We start from the raw sequence: 25474 nt of genomic DNA, 5'->3' as shown, positions 1-25474 counted from the left end.
GCTCCCAGAAACAAGACTCAGACTTAAAATATATTTACAAATACCTTGGCCATATAGCTAGGTTTTTCACTGACTAGATCATAACTAAAGATCTATTGATTTTATTTCATTTCATTGTATTTTAACTTACATTCTGCCACGTGACTGGTTTCCTGTACTCGGGTACCAAGCCTGTCTCCTTACATCTACCCAGGCACCTGGCTCTATCCCAGAATCTTTTTTCCCTCCCAGATGACCCACCTCTCTTTTCTGCCTAAGCCATAGGCTATAGGTCTTTTAATTGACAGGTGATTCATCCACACAATGTACAAGATATTCTGTCTACAGTTCCCATCTTGTTTTAGAAACAGTGTCTCTCACTGAATCTAGAGCTTATCTAATGACTAGACTGGCTGGCCCACAATGCTGGGCCTCCCTTGTCTCCTCCCCATTAATGTTAGGGTCACAGACGCATCCACCCTGCCCACCTTTTTACACAGGTTCCAGGAGTCAGTAAGCAAGGCCTCATTCATATACTTTACCAACTGAGCCATGGCTCCAGCTCCAGAATTCATATTCATTCATTCTCTCTCTCTCTCTCTCTCTCTCTCTCTCTCTCTCTCTCTCTCTCTTTCTCTCTCTCACACACACACACACACACACAGAAAATCAATTCTCTAAATTCTTACTGGCAAATGATTTCTCAGCTTGTCGTGTAAAATTATGATATATTAATTTGCCCAAGCTCTTATGTAAATTAACTCTCCATAATTTGACCACCTACAGACACAATCATCTTCCAAAAGCACTTTAAAAGCAGATATTTTCATTTCACAATATGCCACACCATCAGCCCCTTAAGCTACTCTGGGCTGCACTGGGCAGGCCTACATCTCCAATGTTTCCTCAGCTGCACAATGGGGAAGGTCAGTTAAATGATTTACTAGGGAACTGTGCCAGCCCTTTATGGCCTTATGAGAACATTGTCTACAAAAATCAAGAACCATTTCTTTGACTGCTTTAAGTTTTTAAAAAAAATTTTTTAAATAAAACACAACAAGCCTTCCATATACATTGACTATTTTAAATGTAATCAGATCTTTATCTGCATAAAGTGTTTTATTCACCATACCTATAGAATGAAATAATTTTATCATCCTTGGCCATATAAGAAATAAGTTATTTATTCATAAAAACATGTTAATTTCCATTGTTGATTACAAATCCCACCTCATTTGTACAGTGTTCCTCAGGGGTGACATCCTCCTTTGGATGTGACTGCTGCTCTGTTACTAATCCACATCACTGGCTTTGTGGTCCTGTGTCATCTTTTAAACCAGCATATTTATTCATGAAAACATGGGTCGGGAGCTGCTTTGAAGAGATTTTACTCCAGTGACCCCTTTTGGTTACAGTCACATAGTTATCTCACGTGCATAAGCTCCAGGCTTCCAGGCACCCACAGACACTCCCATGATACAAGGGGAACTCTGAAATTTGGTCTACAAAGGACACAATACCATCTGAAAGGGAATGTGGATATCCCATTGGAACAATGTGAATTATCGCTTCTTTGGAAGCTATGTTGGAATGTTACTATGTAGTTGACAGTACAAGCAAAGGAGAGATCTTGTATAATCATTGCTTTTTCCCCTGAAGAAGGCCTAGTGGAAAACTGAAGGGTAAATCAGGTTAGACTCATGTTTCTTAGGAAAAGGGCATTATAAAGCCTTTGATTCAGTTGGAAGACAAATTAACATCCACTGGACTTACAGTGGAGAGAATCAACTTTTTTTCTATCAATCCAGTGGCTAAGAAGGACAGACTGTCAGGAATATTGTCCTTTATCTGAACTGGGTTCCCACTGACACCTTGGAGGCTCCATCTGTGCTTATCTGGTTGCTATGTATTGACATGCGCTGCACATGTTTACAAATGTTATCAGATGACAAGGACACAGCTGGGCAGCATCTCTGGGAACTGGAATCTTCTTCAGTATTAGGACTTAATGCCTGCCTGTTGTTAAGAAGTGCCTAGTGTGGGTAGGTAGGCAAAGCCTGTTCTGTCCCTACAGTGACTGAAAAAGAACAGAGAGAAAAGTTTTGGCGTGGTAAATAAGCTCACATCAGGACCAGGTTGGGTACAGGCATCACCTGGATCCTTGAGGACCCTCAAGGCAGCTTCTCCAATGTCTTTCATTGATAAGCAATCTTGTAAACAGTGCTGTATGGATGACAAGGTGGGCCCCAGCGTGTAAACGGACATCAGCGAAGAACAGCAGTGCTCAGGCAACGTTTGGCAACCCGGATCAAAGTTACAGACAGATTCTTGTTAGCAAAGGGAATGGGTTTTGAAATATATCACGGAATTTGTCTCCATGTTTGGTATTATTTGAGCATATGCTATCAACAGGATGTAGCCACTTTTCTCAAGGACAAGTCGGAGGAGTGATGAAGCCCTGTTTATGTCCAGCATCCTTACACCAGTTCACAGGAGGACATCAGGCCTGGCTATGGCTGTGAAGTCCTTAGAAGTCAGCATATACTGTAGTCTTCAGGTTGGAAGACCCTCAACTACAAAAGGTTTATCTTAAGTCCAAACCTCCATGGGCACAATGGCTTCCTTGGTTCCAACGGAAGGCAGCAGGTTTTCTTCTGATAAGAAGTAGAAGGGGAACTGCACCAAGAAGCCACGGATCTTCCTCAGTTCTTCCTCGGCACGAAGGCGGTCCTCTTTTGCCAATATAGGCTTGTTTATAAAGTCCCGCAACTGGATTAAATTGTGCACTTCGTCATTGGGAAGGCACCGGAAGACCTGTTAAGATACAGATTAGAAACTGAGCGATTCGTTTAAAAGCAAGCCTGTAGTGGTAGAGCGCTTGCCTAGCAAGCGCAAGGGCCTGGGTTCGGTCTCCAGCTCCAAGAAAAAAAAAAAAAAAAAAGCCTGTGTTCCTTATGGAGGATATTCATTCCAACAGGCAAAACCTTTGTTTAATGAAACATTAATTTTATGTCAAAGCACAAGCCAAATGGGTTATTGTTTATAGCTGGGTAAAGTGACACATGCCTGTAATCCTGCACATGGGAGCTGAGGCAGGAGAATTATAAGTGTAGGACTAGCTATGTAGGAAGTCCTGGTTTCAACCAACCCAACCAACCTTAGTTGCAGTTTTATTTGCTAAAAATCTGTTCATCTGTTTCCATTTTAAAACATGACACCCACATTCTTTTTTTTTTTTTTTTTGGTTCTTTTTTTCGGAGCTGGGGACCGAACCCAGGGCCTTGCGCTTCCTAGGTAAGCGCTCTACCACTGAGCTAAATCCCCAGCCCGACACCCACATTCTTATCTCAGTGCTATTACCCACAGAATAAAGTCAAGAGAGCAGTAACAAACACTTGTTGGAAGGAAATTTTAAAATAATAGCCCTACTCGAATTTCACTGAAGATTCTTGTCAAAGGGGAAAACGGCAAGTTCTGTTTTCTCTAATTTTTCATTTTGAAAGACACATATGTCAACATGTTGAGTGTTTTGTATGTATGTATGTATGTATGTATGTATGTATGTATGTATAACCTTTTGCTAACTGCCATATGGTTCAGACATCATAGCACTTTACCCTTGCAAATATTAGTAGGTGTTACATAAAAACAAGGACAGGTACCTACAGAATCAACATCATTCCTATAGCTAAGACACAAAATTCCAGTGTCATGTCCAGATTGATCCCATTAGGACCAAAATGTTTTCTGCTTCTCCCCAACAGACCAGGGTGTATAATGTTTGTAATGTACTGTTGGCACATGGCCTGCTCAACCATAACCTGGAGTCTGCAGGATGACCATAAAGCAAATGTGAGTAACTGTTTTGATTTACCAAGGAGACGACACATCTGTGCAGAAAGGAGGCTTTGGGAGACACAAAGGAGGGTGTGTTCTTACCCAACTGCACAGATAGCCAACAAATCTAGCTTTTTCCTGAAGTAACCTATTCCACCATCAAATAATACTTAACTCTTTAATAACCACAGGATGAAGGAAAGGCTCAGACTGTCAAGCCATGGCACACAGGTACACCACTGATCACCAGCTGAGATGGGTTGAGCATAGGTGTGCTTGTCTTTGGATCCTATCTGTCTACCTTCTCTTTGTCACTAAATGCCTTCTCAGACTGGTCAGTCATATATGCCTGTGATGCATGTGATGAGAGCTCTGCATTCTATAGGGTGTCACTAATGCCTCTTCTAAATGATACCTTATAAAACCTCTGATGTTTTGTTGGTTTTTCAGTGCTGGGGACTGAGTCCAGGCTTTGTGCATGCTAGGCACATGCCGGGCCACTGAGCTACCTCCCTAGCCCTTTGATCTTTGTTTTTCAATGTCTTTAAAGAAATGGTTTCATAACATAAAGCTATCTTGATTCTTTTATACTAAAAATATTCTATCTGTATCAATAAAACCATGATGAGAATGAAGACAAGCAGGAGGAGGGGTAAGTAAGCCTCACCTTATCATATATGGTAGCATTTCGAGCTGCCGTTGAAACCCAAATCTCCTTGAAGAATTTGTCACTTACAGGATCCTGAATGTCCTCACTTGGGTCAGAAAGATAACCCAGGACAAGCCTGAAACACAAGAGCCTTTGAATTTAGTGACTGAGGTTAAAAGTTTCCGGTGGTAGCAACAAGGCAGCTCAATGTCGGGGACAGAGATCTTTTGCAAGGGAAGAGAAGGAAGCCATTAAACTCATTAAAACTTCAGTTATTTTTCTAAAAGCATCCTTGTAGTATGGCCTTGATCATGAAGGTTACCCCCAAACATTGGCCTGAGAACTAGCTCACTAAAGGGTACAGAACTCTATGAAAAGAAAGTGATTATGCCCACTTTACAGATAAAGGAATAAAAGTGAGAGAGATTATAAAAATCTGTTCCAATTCATAAAGCTGGTAAGAGATAAAGCTGGAACTCCAACCAGGTCCAAGCGACTCCAGGTGACTGGACCTCTCTTTTCCCTCTCTGCTTAATCTTCTCTCACCAAGCTCCCGGTCTCCTTCTGATCTTATTCTACCCTTTTCTCTTCCTTCTCATCTTTGGGTCAAGCCCCATGCTCAGCTCTTGGATATAGAAGTAAGAAACCATGGTATCCCTCTACATAGTTAACTTTGAGAAGTAAAGTTCATCTGCTAAATGAAGAAATGGTGAGTGCTGGCGAAGAACGAGTTATCATTGTTACAGATAGGGTACGTGTTGGGAGGGAGAGATGGTTGTGGCCAGGGGGCTTTTCCCATCTACCCCTGGTTACAACCCCACATGCGATTTTTAAAAAACGATTACTCCTTTTATTGAGGATAGACTGTTTTCTCATATGATATATCCCAATTATAGTTTCCCTCCTTCTGCTCTTCCAGGTCCCTTCTCTCTGGATCCACTCCCTTTCTGACTTGCATCAGACAAGGACAGGGTTCTAAGAAAGAACAACCAAACACAACAAAATAAAATACAATAAGATAGAGCAAACACCATTACACAGAAGCTGGACAAGGTTGCTGCAATGTTTTGTGATTCAGAACGAGGTCAAATCTTTCATAGCTCCTCTCCTCTGATACTGAAGGTAAGGCTGGGCAGCCTGTGACTGTCCCACCATTTTCCCCTGACCATATGTATACCTGCAATAATTTATGTCCCTTTTATTCTCAACAGGTCCATTTGTTACTAATAGAAGGCAGATTATTTGAGAGATTACAGCTTGGCTATCCTCATAAGTCACAAACTAAATATATATTACTAAGACACTAGAAATCACCAAACAAAAATAAGATAGGTTTTAGAACCATATTGACATAATATAATTACCCACATTCTTAAAGAAATTAAGATTAAAAAGCACTCAGTGGCTTAGAGATCAAGAGCACTCATTGCTCTTGCAAAGGACCATGCTTCAGTTCCCAGCACCTTTTACGTGGCTCACAACCATCTACAACACCAGTCCCAGGGGATATGGAACCCTCTTCTGACCACCATGGGTAGCAGGTGCTCTTATGGTGCACATACATGCATATAAGCAAAACACACACACACACACACACACACACACACACACACACACACACACACACACACACACAGTCCCAGATTAAAGGTAGTATATACCATGCCTGGATCTGGGGTTTACTGAACCACTGAGAGATCCTTGGACTTCCATTCACAGCTGCTGCTGACCATTGTTAGGGAGTTAGACTACAGATTGTAAGTCATCAACAAATTCCCTTACTATATAGAGACTACCCATAATTCTGTAACTCTAGAGAAACCTGACTAAGACACACATATATACACAGTAAGATATGTGTGGTGGTTTGAATATGCTTGGTCCAGGGAATGGCACAATTAGGAGGTGTGGCCTTGTTGGAGTAGATGTGGCCTTGTTGGAGTAGATGTGGCCTTGTTGGAGGAAGTGTCTCCCTGTGGAAATGGGCAATAAGACACTCCTCCTAACTATGTGGGAGATAGTTTTCTCCTAATGGACTTCAGATGAAGATGTAGAACTCTCAGCTCCTCCTGCACCATGCTTGCCTGGATGCTGCCATGCTCCAGCCTTGATGATAATGGAATGACCCTCTGAACCGGTAAGCCAGCCCCAATTAAACGTTGTCCTTATAAGAGTTACCTTGGTCATGGGAACTCTTCACACCAGTAAAATACTAAGACAATATTTTTATATAACATATATAGATATAGATATATAGATATAGGAGACAGAGAGAGAAAGAGGGAGAGAGGGAGGGGGAGGGAGGGAGGGAGAGAGGGAGGGGGAGGGAGGATGAATGAATGAAAATTAGTCAAAAGCTGCAGGGATCATGGCATTGGCCTGGTGTAACTGCCTTAAGAGTCATGCTGTGAGGTATTTTTTATGTTTGAATCTGCAACTCCCGGGCACTTCCTGAGAACCTGAGAAACTCCCTCTGGCAATAAAACAACACAGGCCACCTGTGTGTCTGTATTCTTAGCTGTTGGTGAAGCATACAGAACTTGGCTAAACAGTAAGTATTGGACATTGATTTTTACATGCCCTGTCTAGCTTGTAATGCCATTATATCAGGACAACCACCACTGTATTTTGTTTTTATAAGTGTATAAAAAGTCTGACTGCTTGAAATAAACTTGTCTCATCCTCAGTCTTGCTGAGATCTCTCCAATCCAACCTGATGCATTCCTATTGATGGTATCAGGAGTCCCTCTTTCAGTAAGTGCTATCGCTTACACAAAGCCTTTCTTTCATATGCCTTATGTATTCAGAGAGCACCACAAAGGCCTATGCTAACTTCAAAATGACTAGAACATAGGCCATAAAGGCCAGTTTTAATGTTAAATGTATGAGAAGGCATCAGATAGAGGAATGATAGGATCTGGCTTAGGAAGTAAAGTCTAACTCCTAAGCAGAGGCAAGAGGATTGATGCAAATTCAAGAGCAGGCTGGTATACACAGTGAATTCTAGACCACCAGGCAGGGCTACAGAATGAGACACAATCAATCCATCAATCAGTCAATCAATGACTCATTCTATCTCTATACACACACACACACACACACACACACACACACACACACTAAAAACAGACTGTATGGGCAAGAGTTCCAACAGAACCAAAGAGGAGCCCTGGCAGCAGCGTAGGTCAGATGAGATAGCAGCTGTGGTCTAGGGAGCAGTGCATTTAAGTAGAGTGGATGAAGGCTGAGAGGAAAATGTTAGCACAGAGGACAACTGACAGATAAGTGGATTGGCATCTGCCGAGATGGAGAACCTGTGGGTAAGCCCAGTGAACGTGAAAAGACCAGGAAATCAACTGAGCCAGCCTGTTGACCCATCACTTAAGCACACAAGGGGTCTAGACTGATAGGAATTTTGCTAAAGTTTGGAAGAGAAGGGTTGACTGGAAATACAAACTTTCAAATTACCCTAGTTTATATGGCCACAAAGACATTCTTGTAAAGAGCTCCTTCAGAGGATGGAAGGTAAACAGTGAAGCTGAGCCAGCGCAGCCACAGGGAAGAGACTCGATGGCCTATGCTAGAGAGCAGCCAGATGGCACAGAATCCCATAACCACAGGAAAATAGGTCAAAGAGAGAGTCTTAGTTAGGGTTTTACTGCTGTGATCAGGCACCGTGACCAAGGCAACTCTTATAAGGGTAACATTTAATTGGAGCTGGCTTACAGGTTTAGAGATTCTGTCCATTATCATCAAGGTGAGAGCATAGTAGCGTCCAGGCAGGCATGGTGCAGGAGGAGCTTAGAGCTCTACATCTTCATCTGAAGGCTGCTATCAGAATATTGGTTTCCGGGCAGCTAGGATTAGGATCCTAAAGTCCACACCCACAGTGACACACCTACTCCAACAAGGCCACACTTCTAAACAGTGCCACTCCCTGGGCCAAGCATATGCAGACCATCAAAGAGAGTTTTGTCAAATTCACATAAAAACTGACTTCTGTGATCTACATACGAACTGTCCCCCATGAGACATGTGAATGAACATGTGATTGGCAGTGGGAGGTTCTGTTTTAGACCACTGTGGAGCCTTCATGAGATGAATCTTTACTGAAGGAAAAGTGTTGCTGCAATGAGTATTGATCTCTCCTCTCCTCTCCTCCCCCTCCGCCTCCCCCTCCCTCCCTCCTCCATCTTTCTCCCCTCTCTCCCTCTTTCTCTCCCCACTTCCTGAGGAGGGAAATGATAGAACCAGACAACTCATGTTCCTGTTGCTTTGCTTTCCCACAACAATGGACGGCCTGTACCTCCTGAACTTCGAGCTAAAGTAAACCCCTCCCTTCCTTAACCTGCACCTTGTCAGATACTTTCTCCTCACATCAAGAAAATTAACCAACACATAGACCACTTAGTTTAATAATGTGGACATCATTCAGTTGTCCTCTCTGTTATCTAAGCAAATGCGGACTTACATCATTTTTAATGATTGCTGAGATTCCCAGCATGCACAGTTTCTCTAACTGATTATTTTATGATGGCCATTTGTGTGGTGTCCAATTTCTTATGATGATGAGCAAAAATCACAACGGATGTAATTTAGACATAATATGTAACAGTTGGTGGTTTTTGTTTTACTATCATTAGGCGGCATTCCAGAATGCAAATTCCTGCGTTAAAGAATATTTGGAATTATTCCAAGAAAGGCTGTGCTACCCACGCACTCTCTGTGTGCCTTCACCCACAACTTGCAGAAGTTTGGTCTATTTCAGGGGAGTTAAAGGCAATTCCTTTCTATCTCAGGCTGCACTTGTCCTGCTACACAAAATCTCTTTGAAACAAGTGGAACTGGCACCAGATGTCCACACCGATTCTTGAGTTCCGTAACCTCAAATTCTATTTCTACTTCAAATGATGTTTTCCCGTAGCTTACATGAGAATAACTTTAGAATGAGGACCCAAGCAAGGATGTTTGCACACCCCTGGCAGGCTGCTGAGAATTCAAGCAAAACTTTACTGAGCTAAGTCTGAAGGACAGAGGGCCTATGACAATGAGTTAATTAGAATTAATTATTTGGATTTAATAGTACCATTTGTTTAGGACATATATAAGGAGCTTGAAACTAAGCCTGGGGTATTCCCATGAGTTTAATCATAAAATAAGAAGTGAAATAATGGATCCACCAATTTCTCAGTTACAGGCCTGTTTGTAGGAAAACTAGTTTAAAGTCAGTGCTACTCCATTTCTAGACTCTCTCTCCTGTCAGCACTGAACTGCATGAAATTGAATAACTTAAATATCTGCAGAAGCTTGGGTGACCTTCTGAGAACAAGGTTTAAAAGAAAATGACTTTGATTTTGTTCCTCTGTATATCTAATATTCAACCACGAAATGGAGGAGGGCAGAAACACTGCAAACAAATGTTATTTCTGCTCTTTCTATCCCTCGCCCCTAGCTTCTTAGCTCGTTCTGAGCTCACCTGTGTGGCCAGTGGCTTCTGGGAAGTGATGGTCGTATCTGTAAAGTTGGAATACTTTCTAGGACTTAATGGACTGTTTGACTCACAGTTGTGACATTCAGTGCAGAACCCTGATGGTTGATTCTGTCTCCACAATTGATTTTGCATTGAAATGTGTCTTTCCATTTCTATTCAAAAATAGCCCAGATGGAAAACAGGTTAAAGTGGGAAAATAACTGTGCTCTAGGCTACAATATCATCATCTCTGGAAACACTTCTAATAAAGGGAAGAAAAATTGACAGGATTTTTTTTTTTGTGGTGCTTTTAAATATATTATCTGTATTTGCCATCGGGGTAAAGTTAAGATAATTGTACAAGAACAACTTCCTTGATCCACAGCTATACAATCTCCACAACACAAGGCATCATCAGGAAATCCCAGAGGAGTCCTGGTGAAGACAGCATTGATGTAGCCAAAGCCAGAGCCTCGAACCAAGGCTCATCACAATGAACATTTCCAAGTAAAGATGTGTGGACCAAAGTGGATCCTGTGGGACACGCTGACACCCCACAGCTTCCATGATGCGGTGATTTTATTGTTATTACTCGTTTCTTTTATTTTCTGTTGTTGGAGGGCGTTGCAAAGGCCTCAGAGGGTGGACATGAAGGGATGGGGAGATGAGTGGGATTGGGGCGCATGATGTGAAATGCATAAAGAATCAATAAAAAAGTTTTTCTTTTAAAAGGACAGCTGCTTTTTGAGACAGTATGAAAATTGCCAGGAAAAATAACAACATACCTAGGAGTTAACTTCTCATGAAAGGTATAGGATCAGCATAAAGAGGGAAAAATGAAGTTTTATTCAAAATTAATCCTCCTGCTATAAAATCCTAAAACTTTGATAAGGAACAAAAGCTGGGCCCAGGGAGATGGCTCAGCTGGTTACAGGCTTGCACTGAAACATGAGGGTGAGAATTCAATCCGCCAAACCCACTGTGGTGTGTGCTGCTAACCCCAGTGCTAGAAAGGAGGAGACAGGTAGATCCCAGGGCTTGCTGGTCAGCCAGACACCCTGGTGTAACTGGTGAGCTCCAGGCTAGGGAGCCATGGTGTGCTGGAGCCAGCCTGGCCTCGGGTGAATTCCAGGCCAGGGAGACCCTGTTTCGACAGACAGACAGACAGACAGACAGGGAAGGGAAGGGAAGGGAAGGGAAGGGAAGGGAAGGGAAGGGAAGGGAAGGGAAGGGAAGGGAAGGGAAGGGAAGGGAAAAGGACAGCACCTGAAGAAGAACACCTGAAGTTCTCTTCAGACCTCCACACATGTGTGTGCATACACAAGCCTCTGCACAGGTATAAGCACATGCACACACATCAGAGAAAAGGGGAGAGAGAGGCAGAGACAGAAAACAGAACACTAGATAAATTAAGGTCCATGTCTTCTCCTTCAGTAAGATGACTCAATATTATAACATGTCGATTATTTTTATGTTGATCTATGAATCGTCTATACTGTCAGTTAAGAGGGAAACTAAGGACATGAGAGAATTTGAGTAAATGGTTCTAAGGTTCATGTGAAAAAATGAATTGGAATAGCTAAATCTGTTCTTTAAAAAAGCCCGATATTGAGGAAGTAGCATGACAAAAATTAGCATTGAAATCGTCAGGCATGAGACTGAAAATGATGTCACACTGGCTGTAAGAAAACAGATTTATGATGTGACCCAGGTGGGAGGAAAGCCAAAGTACCTGGTAACTGCCAGTGTCCTAGAAAGGCTTTCAACACCAGACAACTTCTGAACGTGGTGGTACATACATACCATATAGCACTTGGTAGACAAAGACCAAAGGATCAGAAGTTCAAGGTCATCCTCAACTCCAAAGTGAGCTCAGGCTATCCTGGGCTACATCCTATCTCAACACACACACACACACACACACACACACAAACACAAACATACAAACAGAAACACATTCACACACACACACACACACACACGCACACGTGCACACGCACACGCGCACACACACACGCACACACACACATGCGTGCACGTTAGCAAGGTATAATGGCACAGACAATTAATCACAGCTTCCAGGAACCAAATATAAGAACTTTTCTGAGTTTCAGGCTAGCCAGGGCTACATAGGGAGAACCTGTCTCAAAAAACAAACAAATAAAATAACAAATAAATGTTTTTAAAAATCAGGTAAATGGTACCACCTCACATACCCTCTTGACCAGTTGAGGGGAGAAAATAATCTAGAACCCCTTGTATTAGTTCCCTACATTGAAAACAAGCTACTCTATGAGACATGGTGGTGCACACTTGAAAACTTAACACTGAAAAGTCTGAGACAAGAAGGTCTTGAGTTCAAGGTCAGTTTGGGCTACGTAGTGAGAACATGTCAAAAAATAAAAATGAAACTACACATGTTAAAAGTAAAATGTAAAACTCAAACTAGAAAAAACAAAATCCAAAGTAACTGTGGATATTGGTGAATATACTCTTAGCAACTAGGTTAAAAATTAACGAATTTGGTTAATAATACATGATTAATTTCCCCCAAATAATAATTTTCTCCTAATTAGGACTAATAAAATTGATCAACCATAGTCAACAGAATACGTAATAGTTATTGGTCACTGAGAGAAAGTTAAACATCGCAGAAAAGTAGGCAAAGGACCTGAAAAGGCCATGCAAACTCTCAAAAGAGCAAGCACTCTGGATTAATAAACACATTATTTTTTAAAACCTTAAAAAAAATCACAAAATAATAAAATATCAGTGAAAGTTTACATTCAATATGGAGGTATGTTTTTCAGGAATTATTGCACGCATATATGTGAAGTATGGTGCAATCATTAAAATGTTACAGAATAATACTGACATGGGAAAGCACGTGTAGCATTTAGATAATAAACACTGGCCTGGTGGCTTGGCAGGTCAGCCAAGCCTTGGCTGCCTCCAAGTGTGAAGACCTGAATCGGATCTGCAAGACCCTCAAAAGGTGAAAGGGGAGAAGTGACTCCCACAAATTATCCTCTGACTTCTGCATTCATGCATACACATATGCATGCACCTATACCCATGCAAAAAAAAAATAGATTTTTAAAAATAAGATGATGCTCAGGGCCTGAAAAATTCAATTTTTGTTTTTTAAAGATAGATGCAATGTGTGTGTGTCTGTGTGTGTGTGTGTGTGTCTGTGTGTGTGTGTGTGTGTGTGTGTGTGTGCGCGCGCGCACGCACGCGCATACGTACATGTGCAGGAAAGAATAGAATGCTAGATGTCAAATGTTAAAACTGTGAGATGTACAGAGGAATCCATTACTGCATTGCTAGGGATGGGAATCTATCCAGGGGTTCATCAAATAATTACACGTAGAACTGTATGATCTCATCCACAATCCCAATATTGGCTTATCTTCTGAGATGTTATTTCAACTTGTCAGAGACAAGTACCCTCCCATGGTCATCCCACCATTATTCAGAGGAGCCAGAAAACAAAAGTAAACTAAGTGTCCATCAACTTGTAAAACTAAAAACTAGTGAAGAAAGAAAATGTGGCTCATCTATACACATTAATGTGATTCCCCCACAGATAAGAAGGGAGGGAGGAAGGCAGAGGGATGGCTTGGCCTCATTGGTAGAACGTGGAAAAGAGCTCACAGATGCTTAAGCAAAGAACGATGGTTACTAGTTCTGGGGTAAGGAAGGAGACAGGACATGAGCTTGGTCAATGGGAAGTGAGCTAGTGTAGGCATGAATAAGAAGTTTTGGTGGGCTTCGTGGGAGACTTTAGATGATGGTGATGATGGAGCATATATTTCACAGAAGTCAGAAGAAAGACTTTTGAATGTTAGATTTGAATGCTGAATAAAAGGATAAAGGCTCGAGGAGATATGCATGCCCATATTGGAGAGATGGTTCATCAGAAAAGCACTTTGCTGTGCAGGCCTGGTAACCTGAATTTAATTTTTGAAAGCCAAGGAAAAAGCTGGACACAGTGATACATATCGTTCATACCAGCACTCTTACAGTGAGCTGGGAGTAGAAAGAAGAGAAATGCACAGAAGCTCGCAGGCCAGCTAATCTGGAATACTCAGCAAGGCAGAAACAAGAGAGACCCCTGCCTCAACAAGGTGCATGGACAGTTATTCCCCAGGATTGTTCTCTGACCTTCTCTTGCACACATGGCACTGCCCAAACATATATTAAATATTTTTAAAGTTACTCTCACATTAATCTAAACATTACTTAGTAAACACAAGTACTAAAATGTTGGGGTTGGTCTGGTGCTGCTGTGTATTCAAATGCTAAATCCTATACCCTAATATCTGATTGCCCCAAGATGAGAAAATTCTTCTATACATCAGCTTTTGTTTTGCAAACCTTGCTCCCCCAGTTAATTGGTCATTAAAAGGCATAGCCTGTGATTGGGCAGTACAGAGAGATAGGCGGGACTTCCTGAAAGGAAGAAAGGAACTCTGGGAAAAAGAGGAAAGCCTTTCTCCAGGAGACATGAGGGGAGATGGACATAACTATAGATCTGGAAGGTATAGCTAGCCATAGCTGGATGGGGCTAGATGGATCAGTTAACTAGTTGAATGTCTGCCCCGTTAAGTCACAAGCCTTGAAATACTAAAAGGTCTCTGTATGGTTGTTTGGGGATCTAGCTGGTTAAGGAATAAATGCCACCATATTCATTTGCAATATTAATATGCCCAGAATAATTATTTTTACACTAAAATATCAGATAGCACTCAATAAATATTTGCAATTTATGTATAAATTTAAAAATAAAGCTTAAAAATCACTGGCACTGGGTGGAGGAATTACAAATTTTACCTTCATATTGATTTTTTTATGTATGCTAAATTTCTACAAGAGAAAATAAAGTATAAAGAAGAATGGTATCCCTCTATAATTAGTATACAACTGAAGTTGTATAAAGAAGTCCACCACTTTAAAAAGAATCCTGAAGTTTACCCACCACTGAAAGGACGTGACATATATTTTCAGCTTACAAAGTGAAATATTTCCTTGTGTCTGCTGGAATAGGAAGCCAGTGGGTTGAAGAGCAGGGTACTAATTTTAAACTCTCCACAGCTAAACAAAAAAAATTAAGAGCTTTTCTGAAATATCAGTGGTTTGAAAGAACTCTCACTGCCCCAAACAGTTAGTAATAAAGTAATACAGTGATGAAAGCTGTTGAAAGGCACTGACATAGTTTGAGGCATGGCTCTGACTTCTTCCAGCTGAGTGAAGAATCAGTGTGTCTGAATGTGCATGTAGCTAGGTCTGGGGAGCTCAGTCTGCTCACACTAAAGAAAGATGGCCGCCATGTTGACAAGGAGAGAAGTACCTAGTACATGTCCTCTCTGTGTGTGAGCCAGTTTCCACATGGACATTAACGCATGGAGCATCAAAACAATGGTTTTGTAGGACATTCCTCCTGTAAGCAACATAAAGCACAACTTTCAACTACATCAGAAGCACTTGGAATGTCTCCCCATAGAGGCCACTATTGAGAGCACCAAGGTCCTAATGCACAGATACACACTAAAGAAACCAGTAATGTTAAACAGTCATGTTTTCAATAAGAAAGATGGATAACCTGTGTTTCCGCAGAAGGCTGGGAATGGAGGTGGTTGAGAATCTGGTGACTTACTGCATCTGTTGGGCCAGGCCATACCAAACTCCCACAGGCAAGACCAGAAGTGGCTAATAGTCCAAAAGACCTCTTTGATCCCTGCATGGCCAGGACTACACCAGACCCTCCTATAGGGCCTTAAGATACATATACATATAGCTTACATCTAGAATCAATCTTCATGGGAGAAATGGCATGTACTTCAAAAACAGTTGTGATGTAATGATGCCTCTTTGTGCATATGGACTGTTATACCAGGAATCATTTTTTCCAAATTGTACTATACCAAACATGCTTACAATAAACTACTAGAGGTCATACAACAGAAGTCCGAACCAACCCTGGCTAACTAAATCATGTTGAACCAGACTTCCTTCTTGTCTCACTCGGACTGCCAGTCTGCCAGTCCTGATGGTCACAGAGATCCCCACAGGTCATAAGTGAAATGACTCACAGCAAGGTCAATTCTAGAATCATAAACTAAGGACCTCCTGACAAGGTCAACAGTTGGGAGAGAGGGCAAGGTGTTAACAGACAATGTGTGGTTAATGTATCTGGAAGGGTTTTACCTGTTCCTTGTTTAGTTCTGAGGGAAGGAGCTAGATGGTAGTGAGCAATGGAGTAACATGATTGAGGTGAGGGAAGAGTACTTGATAACAAACTGAGGGAGCTGGGGGCAGTTAGAACCTCTTCAGGGCCAACAACAGCACTTAATCCCTTAGCTTCACAGTGTTCAGTATTCTGTCTATCTTGTGGAAGACCAGAGAAGTCCTTTTACACCTAGGAAATGTAATGCTCCACTTAAATTTGATACCATCAACCACCAGAATTCTTTTAGGAATACTTAATACATCCTTGTAGTTCATCTGCCAATGTTCACGTCACGGTGCATATGGAGGTCAGGAAACCTTGTGGGAGTCACTTCTTCCCTCTCACCTGTGACAACCTGAATATTCTCTCCTTCCACCTCATGAGCTGAAGGGATTGAACTAAACCCTTCAGACTTTCTGGAGTGTCTTCACATGTGAGAGCACTTTGCATATTCTGAATTTTTAAAAGTGAAGTTACTTTAAAAACTTACACAAATTCTACCTATACAGTTTGACCTGACCTGACCTTAAATCAATTACACTTAAAAGGGTAACGTGCTATTGTACACAAAGATGACAGACTATTAAAATACATGTATGTATGTTTAAAACCATTTTTCTTACTAGTGTACATATCCTCCACTCTGAGGGGCATTGTTCTAGATGAAAAAGAACTAGCATGGTGAGAGTACCAAGGGTAAGCGCACCCTCAGCCCCAGCTCTGTGAAACTAACAATAAAATCACGGCTCTGTAGGGCTGACCTGAAGCACTCCAGCCGAAGGCCTTGAGCGAAGCGGCCAGCTTGATATTCTTTTCCATCCATCACTGACGGGACTGTCTCTGTGTCCTGCACTATGACAGCCATTTCGCTGTCTCGCTTTCCCAGCATGCTCCGGTCATTGATGTTGGCAGAACCTAAAAGGAGAATCAGTAGACATGCACAAGCTTCTTCTCATAAAACCCCAATTCTATCAACATCATCTAGGGAAGATGCCGTTTAGGGATGTGGGGGCCTCCTGAGGATGAGGCCAAGTATCAACCATTGCAATGCCATTATCGTTGTCAGTGTTCAGTTTAGGACATGGCACCTGGCGTGGTTCTGGGCCATGTGGCATGAAGGAAAGCTCCCAGAGGTTTCTGAGAAAGAAGAACATTGTACCATCTTTCCCAGCCTTTGGATATTGACTTCAGAAGATTCACTCTATGGCCATTTTGCAACCACAAGGAACTAACCCAACAAGCCGAGGCTGACAGACAAAAGGCAGACTAGCAGCTAGAGAGATGGTCCAGCAGTTAAGTGAGCTTCCTGCTATTCCAGGAGGCCCAAGTTTGTTCCCAGCATCCATGTTAACGGCTGTAGCTCCAGGGAATCTGATGTCCTCTTTTGGATGCCATGGACACCTACACATGTGGAAATAGCATACACATACACGGACATAGATGCAACACATATAAATAAAAATAATTGTTTAAAAAAACCCCTACAGAATCTAGAAGAGTGTGAACTAGTCAACACTGGAATTTCCTTATACTGTTTATGAAACAATACAATTTCTTTATTGCTTCACATTTTCTACCCACATCCCAAAGGATGCTGGTCAATCATGAAGGAGTTTAAAGAAAACAATACAATGGCCAGTTCAGTATGGAAGTTGTAGGGTTTTGGGTTTTGTTTTATTTTTTTAAAAAATATCAGCCTTGAGGTGGTGGCCCACATCTTTAGTTCCAGCACTCAGGAGGCAGAGGCAAGCAGATCTTTCAGACTTCTGTGCATGTTTGCATTTTTTCTATATTTTTCTTTTGTTGGAAATAGACTTTTTTCATACATATATTGTGATGATGGTTCCCTTCCCCACCACCTCCTTCCAGACTCTACCTACTTCCCCTCTCATCCAAATCTACACCCTATCTATGTCTCTGTTGCAGATGGAAGGGTGTGTAGCTGGGTTGGTGCTGACCTGTCTCCTTTGTAGCCTGCCGTGCACCTTCTAGCACCATGAGTAGGGGTAAAAGCTGTAGGAAGGCACCAGCCTCTATCATGTTCAATGAATTGTGTGGATGTCATCTTCAGCAACAGGGCCTTGCTGTCAGTTTTGGGGAGAACCAATAGCCTTGGCCATAGCATGGGTTGTATGGGGGTTCTCGTGGGGCTTTTTTGGCTAAAATCTCAATTAGATGTGACTCCTTCCTGGATGATGAGAGATACCTGTTGGGGCTTCATAGTCCCCATTATTTGCCAACTTCGTTAGATCACCTTTACATATGTGTCCTTTTGGAATGCTTTTACTATATTAGCTTTCTATACCAGCATTCAAATGGCCCTTGTTTTAGCTGTCCCTCCACGGTTTTCTTCCCTTGCCCTCTTTCTCTCCCTTCATCATTTTGTCCTCCCACTCTAGCCCCTGCCCCCACCTTAATCATCCATAATTACATTACTTCCCCTTCTTGGGGAGATCCATCTCTGCCCTCTAGTCCCTTACTCTATAGCTAACTTACATGGTTATATGGATCGTAGCCCCTGATTATTGAAGACTCAACAGCTAACATTCACCTGTAAGTGAAGACATTCCATATTTATTTTTCGTGGGCTACCTCACTCAGGATGATTTTTTTTCTCACTCCATACATTTACCTATGAATTTCATTAAATTTTTTTAGCAACTGAGTAATGTTACATTGTGTAAATGTACATAACATTTCCTTTAACTATTCATCCATTATGAATGAATTAATTTCCATGGAAATCTAGACTGTTTCCGGTATCTGGCTATTATAAATGAATGGACATGGTTGAACGAGCAGCACTGTAGTAGGATGAAATGTCCTTTGGGTGTACGCCCAAGGGCGGATAGCTGGATCTTGACGTGGATTGATTCCCAACTTCCTGAGGAGCCCACCCTGATTTCCATAGTGGCAGTACAAGTTTGCATCCCATCAGCATGGAGGAGTGGTCCCCCACTCTTCCTCCTTGCCAGCACGAGCTGTCATTCACCGATCTTGGTCATCCTAACTGGTGTACAATGAAATCTCAAACTAGTTCAAATTATTTGAATTTCCCTGATGACTAAAGATGTTAAACACTTCAGCCATTTGTGTTTACTCTTTTGAGAATTCTCTATTAAATCTGTAGCCCATTTTAAACATTTGACAGCCACTTTTTTGAGTTCTTCATATATTTTAGGTATCAGCCCTCTATCAGATGTATATTGCTAAAGTCTTTCTATTTTGTAGCCTTCTCTGTTTGAATGAGTGTCCTCTGCCATACAGAAGCTTTTTGGTTCCCTGAGGTCTTATTTATTAATTGTTCTTAGTACCTGTGCTGACCGTGTTCTGTTCGGAAAGTGTTTTCCTGTGCCGGTGAGTTTACGACTATTCCTCACTTCTCTTCCTTCAGGTTAGGTATACCTGGTTTTTATGTTGAGGTCTTTGATCCATTTGAAGTTGACTTATCACTTATGGGTAATAAGTTCATATAGAGCAGTGGTTCTCAACTTTCCTAATGCCGTGACCCTTTAACACAATAAAACTTTGTTGTTACTTCACAACTGTAGTTTTGCTACTGTTATGAATTGTGTGTGTGTGTGTGTGTGTGTGTGTGTGTGTGTGTGTGTGCGCATTTTCTGATGGTCTTGGGTGACCCCATGTAAAAGGGTTGTTCAGGTCCCAAAGGGTCATGGCCCACAAGTTAAGAAACATGGCTATTGGGGTTGGGGATTTAGCTCAGTGGTAGAGCGCTTGCCTAAGAAGCGCAAGGCCCTGGGTTCAGTCCCCAGCTCCGGAAAAAAAAAAAAAAAAAAAAAAAACCAAAAAAAAAAAAAAAAAAAAAGAAACATGGCTATTATAAGCTAGGGCTATTAGGCTATGATGCTTTTTTAAAAACTACTCTGTGCAAATAGAAAAAGAATCTATCTCTCCAGTCTTTCTAATTATGTATATACATATGTACAGATATTCAAGCCATGTTTACAGAAATATACATACATGTATGCACTCAAATACCCTGAGATATGTATATTTCCTTGCTTCAGAATTACATGTTTCCCAAACTATATTCACCACATAAGACATTTCATTACTGTTAGATATGAGATTTTTTTTCTCCTTTCTCTCATGGAGACTAGAGATGAAAAAGGCATAGAACTGCCAAAAACTGTCAAAACACTTCATGACGTTTAGTTTCTTAAAGACCAGGGAATTATCTTAATATAGCTGAGAAGCTACATTTTATTTAAAACAGATGAACAGGATTCCCAGAAGTGCCATCCACTATTGCTCTCAACAACGCACGTTCAGAGTGGTAATATGTTGGCTAGTTTTATGACAAGCTTGAGTCATCTAAAGGGAAGAACTCCAATTGATAAAATAAGATCAGGACATAGGGCATTTTCTTAATTAGTGGTTGATGGGGAGGTCCTAGCCCATCGTGGGTTGGTGCTATTCATGGGCTAATGGTCCCAGGTTCAAAGAAACCAGACTGAGAAAGGCCTAAAGAGCAAACCAGTAAGCAGCATCCCTCCATGGCCTCCACATCAGCTTCTGCCTCCACATGCCTACCCTGTTTGGGTATTTGTCCTGGCTTCCTTCAGTGATGGACTTCAATGTTGAAGTGTAAGCCAAACTCGCTTTTGGTTATGGTGCTTCATTGCAGCAATTGAAACACTAACTAGGAAAGGTTATTAATTTTCTGCATCTCATCTACCTTTCCAGTGTAACAATGTTAACATGAGAAATAATTGAATAATGGTAACAAGGATGCCCAGTGTATATAAACCTGGAAGGAGGCTGAGTATCCACCCCTCTGGCCCAGAAGATTCAACCCAGAACATGCATGCCTCTCTCCCAAGCCACTCAGAGAAACAGGGCTCTATAGAAATACACCTTTATCCTTAGTCAGAGAAGGATATTGATCTTAAAATGGGGCTATGCCATTTCACTGCAACACCCTTCTCTCTCCAACTCCATGAATATCAGCAAAGACATCTGGATTGTGTCTAAAATGTAGGCAATAGAAAGAGTTTTGGTAGGCACACGGGCAGTAATACTTTAACATTCTTCTGACCTTAACTGTTACCCAACTCTGGATCTGTAGGAAAGGTCAAATGGATGGAAGATCAAAACAAGCCACCCACAAGGATCTCTTGTTTGAAATACTTTCTTTGCTGATTTTCTTTCCCTCCAACTCCAGAAATCTAGTCACTCAGATTCAAAATAAAAGTAAAAGAATAATGAAAAAATAATAAAATCAGGGCTAACAATATGACTCATTAGGTAAAGACACTTGGCTGCTAAGGCAAGCCTAATGATTAGAGTTCAGTTCCTAGGACCCTCTGCACAAAACTGTGCAGCACACACAAAATCAATCTTGCAACCAACCAACCAAACAAGCAAACATTTTTAAGAGGATCAATGAGATCAGGCATATGAATAAATGAATGTTTAAAGCCTCAGTTTCTAATACTGTAATATATAATATATACAGAGTCCCTTTCATTGCTTTGGTTTCTAATACTTTATAAATTAAAACCAAAAACAAGCAGAACAGTTTAGGGAGGATAAAACAGAAGCGGAATGTCTCTGGAACAGTCTAGAATTATATGGCAGTGTCTCTGTTGCCAAGGAAGTGTGGGGAAGCAAGGACAACTGAGGCAGAGCACTGTCAGTGACAAGAGGCACAGCCACAGGCCACATACTTACCTATGATAACCGTGTTATCATCAGCAATTAACAACTTGCTGTGGACATAGATGAGCTCAGTGACAAGGTTTCCTTCCAGCTCTGCATGTGTTCTCAGACCGCAAAATGATATGTAATTTATCCACTTGTTACCAACTGTGAATCAAAAAGAAAATACTAAAATCAACATCACCGTGCCCAACTAAGGTACATCAAATTTGTTGTTTTCCAAGACATATATGTCACGTAAGCAGGTTACTTAGAATACATGTATACAATATTGTAATGTGTACACACACACACACACACACACATACACACACACACACACACACATTGCAAAACTTAATCAGCAAAATATAAGGGAATTTATATTAATAACTTGGATGAATACCCTAACTTCATTCTGTTGCTGCAACAAAAACACTTCAACCAAAAGCTAGGGGAGGAAAGGATTTGACTCAATCTTCTAGGCCGCAGTCCATCACTGAGGGAAATCAGGGTGGGAGCTCCAGGGTAAGCAGGATCCAGAGGAGCAATGTTTGCTAACTCCCTCTCTGGCTTGTTCTCTGGCTCATGCTTTGCTCATTTTTCATCCATCCCAGGACCTTCGGTTGGTGCAGCTCACAGTAGACTGGGCTCTCTATACCAATTAACAGTCAGGACAATCCCTTATAGATACATCCACCAGCCAATCTGAGGCAAGCAATTCCTCATTTTCGATTTCCTTCTGAGATGACTCTACTCTATGCCATTAAAGCTAACTAGGACAATGGCTACATTTTTAAAAAGTCAAATTGAAATGTCTTCTGTCTTTGGCTGATGCAATCTAGAAACATACTCCAATTTGAGCCATTTAATGAGTTGGTGGGCTTAACTACTGAGGAGAGAAGGCACAAAAGACAACATAAGAGTTCAGTGTTATGGCTGCTTCTGTCTCCACTGACCCCTGCGGCAGTACCAGAGGACAAATACATGTTAGAACCATAAAATACATGTAGTACATTCAGCACCAAACAGCATTTTAGTGTGTTTACTATGGCTACAGAGAAATGAGGCCAATTAAACAATCTTCCCCTGGGATTGGGAGGAGTGCTGTGAACTGCTGTCTTCAAGTCATGGCCAAGACTGTGCCTGGGAACTCACAGCAGCTGTGGTTACTAATACAAGATGAGGCCTGGCAACATTGCATCATGGGTTGGGGAAGAACTTATGAGCTTCCACCCTCCCTGAAGAACTATTGACATTTAACAGTTACTGGGGAAAGAGAAGTCATTTTCTTCAGTGGCATAGCTACCAAAACGTTGTCCATGCTCCTGAAGACAATGCTAATTGATGCCAGTGAGTCACTGGAAAACTAAGCTAAACAATATGAAAGCAGGAATGGGATTGGTTGGAAAAAAGGAATTGAGAGAGGACAGCAGGAGGTAAAAATGAAAACACGTTGTAGGCATGCATGCAACTGTCAAAAAATTCTCCCTTCTGGATCATTAATGTTCGGAAAGAGGGAGATTTTGTTTGGAGTGAACAGTACCAGGCTTGTGCTGTGGTTAGCAGCTCGCTCATCTCACTGTGTGACAAGACCTGCATTCCAAACCCAAGTAGTTACTACCACGGTCTGAGTGCTGCCATAAGATGGTCCCCCCAACTGTTGTCCTGCACAAAGTCTGAGTCTCAGAACAAACAAGAGGACCCAAGTTGTCTTGAATCCTAATAGGAAGACGTTTGATATCATCTTTTTGTTTAGGAGATTTATAAAACATAGTAATAGACAGAGTGGAAGCTCATGGTCTGTTTACTGAGCCTCCCATTTCTTATGAAGGCTTTCTACCTTGCCATTGATACTCTACTAAGTTTAGATATCTTGGAAAGAAGTTCATTCTTAGGTAAGTCCTACATACATGAAATATTCACAACCCCTCCATGTGTTAATGTTAAATTAGAACAGTATTTAAGTTCCAGGTACATTTAACCTGCAATAGCAGGTTACATGAGATCTAGGACAGTTATGAGAAGGCCCAACACAAAATTGAAACATCCTTAAAACACTGTCAGTTTGGAGACAGGGCACAATTTTTTGTAACTCAAGCATGAATTTTATAGATGACAAGATCAAAAGATTGGACATGCCTGGAATATTATCCCCTTTTAAAAAAAATCTCCTCTGGTTAAAGAGAGGGGAGTGTGTCATCTTTGAAGTTCTTCATGTCCATAAAATTCCTGGAAAATAAAGTATGCCTCATTTTTATAGGTATTGTAGGATCCATTGTTCCTGCACCGGGGCTTCCTCTACCCCAGCGACTTCAATCATCATTGCTACACAGGGCCATGGAACCAGAGTTTTTGGTTCCTTTGTATCATCTGGGGCTGCCTCATGATCCTGAGTATAATGCTTTAAGACTTAAAACAATTTTTCAACAGAGTCATGGAGAAGAGCCTTTGCCAAGGTAAACTATTTTAGCATGGATTTTTCTACTGAAACTTAAGATCCACTCAACAGAGGTTCTCAGTCCCTAGGACCAGCACTCCATCTTTGTAAAACTTGCTAAAGGTAGATTACTGAGCTGCACATGTGGTTCAGGGGAGGGTGGCCTGTGGAAGTGTTTAAGGCCCTAGGAAAGCTAAAGGGAGAGAGGGAAGGGGGAGAGAAGGTGAGGGGGGAGAACAAGACAGGGAGGAAAGGGGAAAGGTAAAATGTCAGCATACATAAACACAGGGTGAAGGTTCAGAGAGAGCCCCAAAATTGTCCTACCAACTAAATTAGTGCTGCTTCGGGGGTAAAGGCCATTGCTTCACAAACCTGAGTTTGATGCCTGGAACCCATAGAAAGGCAGAAGGAAGGAGAGAACTGACTCCTGAATGTTGTCCTCTGACCTCCACAATCGAGATGTGGCATGTGCTTCTACCAGTAATACTAAGATGAATACACTGTACAAAGAGTCTGAACTTATTTAACAACCATTTTGAAAAGATCAGTTATGTTGACTAGCTCCCAGCAGCTTGAATTTTAAGATGTGCCATAGTCTATAGTGTCAAAACTCAGGCGTGTAGTTCCACAGTAGGTCTAGGGCACATCAGCCAAGCACCTGTCAGTCAGGATGCCCAGACCACAGTCCATACCAAGCTTCCACTCTGCCTCCTGCAGACGGTGAGGCTCATGTGTGAAAATGGCCTTGAGGAGAAAGCTAACAGTACAGATTCTAAAGGAGGAAGAGGAGAAAAAGAAAAAGAAAAAAGGAATCGATGGATGGATGGATGGAAGGAAGGAAGGAAGGAAGGAAGGAAGGGAGGGAGGGAAGGAGAGAGGGAGGGAGAGAGAGAGAGGAAAAAAGAAAGACAGGGAGAAAAGTTTTATGTGGAAAGAAGGGTAATCTTGGCATGCTCTGTCAGATACAATTGTGTACACCGATGACAGGAATGCACCCCACCTTTCACCCTCCTGTGCTCCTAGTGAAGGAAATCAAGGCAAGTCGAGAACTATTTTACTCTGAAGAAAGCTGACTTCACAGGAAACAAATACAAAGTCGGTGGTGTTAGTGTGCACCACCAAACAGTGAGGAATGCGAGTGATTTCAGAGGAAAACAAAACTCCAACAACACAGATACTCTAACACCATTGTGAAGAAAGGGAAAG

The 25474-nt window shown here is 41.6% G+C and overlaps 1 protein-coding gene across 4 annotated transcripts in view; it reads right to left on the bottom strand.

Annotated features, from left to right (window-relative positions):
• Positions 1-1079: 1079 nt before the first annotated feature.
• Pld1 (phospholipase D1) overlaps positions 1080-25474 on the bottom strand; it is a 206309-nt gene continuing 181914 nt past the window's right edge. For 2 of the 4 annotated variants that reach the window (NM_001399082.1, NM_030992.3), the window contains 4 exon segments: positions 1080-2793; positions 4484-4601; positions 16929-17082; positions 21862-21996. In NM_001399082.1, the coding sequence (NP_001386011.1) occupies positions 2569-2793; positions 4484-4601; positions 16929-17082; positions 21862-21996 (632 nt within the window). In that variant the 3' untranslated portion in view covers positions 1080-2568. 4 annotated transcript variants of the gene reach the window in all.

The sequence above is a fragment of the Rattus norvegicus genome, chromosome 2 (genome assembly GCF_021556685.1).
Source record: "Rattus norvegicus strain SHRSP/BbbUtx chromosome 2, alternate assembly SHRSP_T2T, whole genome shotgun sequence".
NCBI classification, from domain to species: Eukaryota; Metazoa; Chordata; class Mammalia; order Rodentia; family Muridae; genus Rattus; species Rattus norvegicus.
The sequence above is the reverse complement of the archived record's forward strand: the minus strand, read 5'-3'. Positions and strand labels throughout refer to the sequence as shown.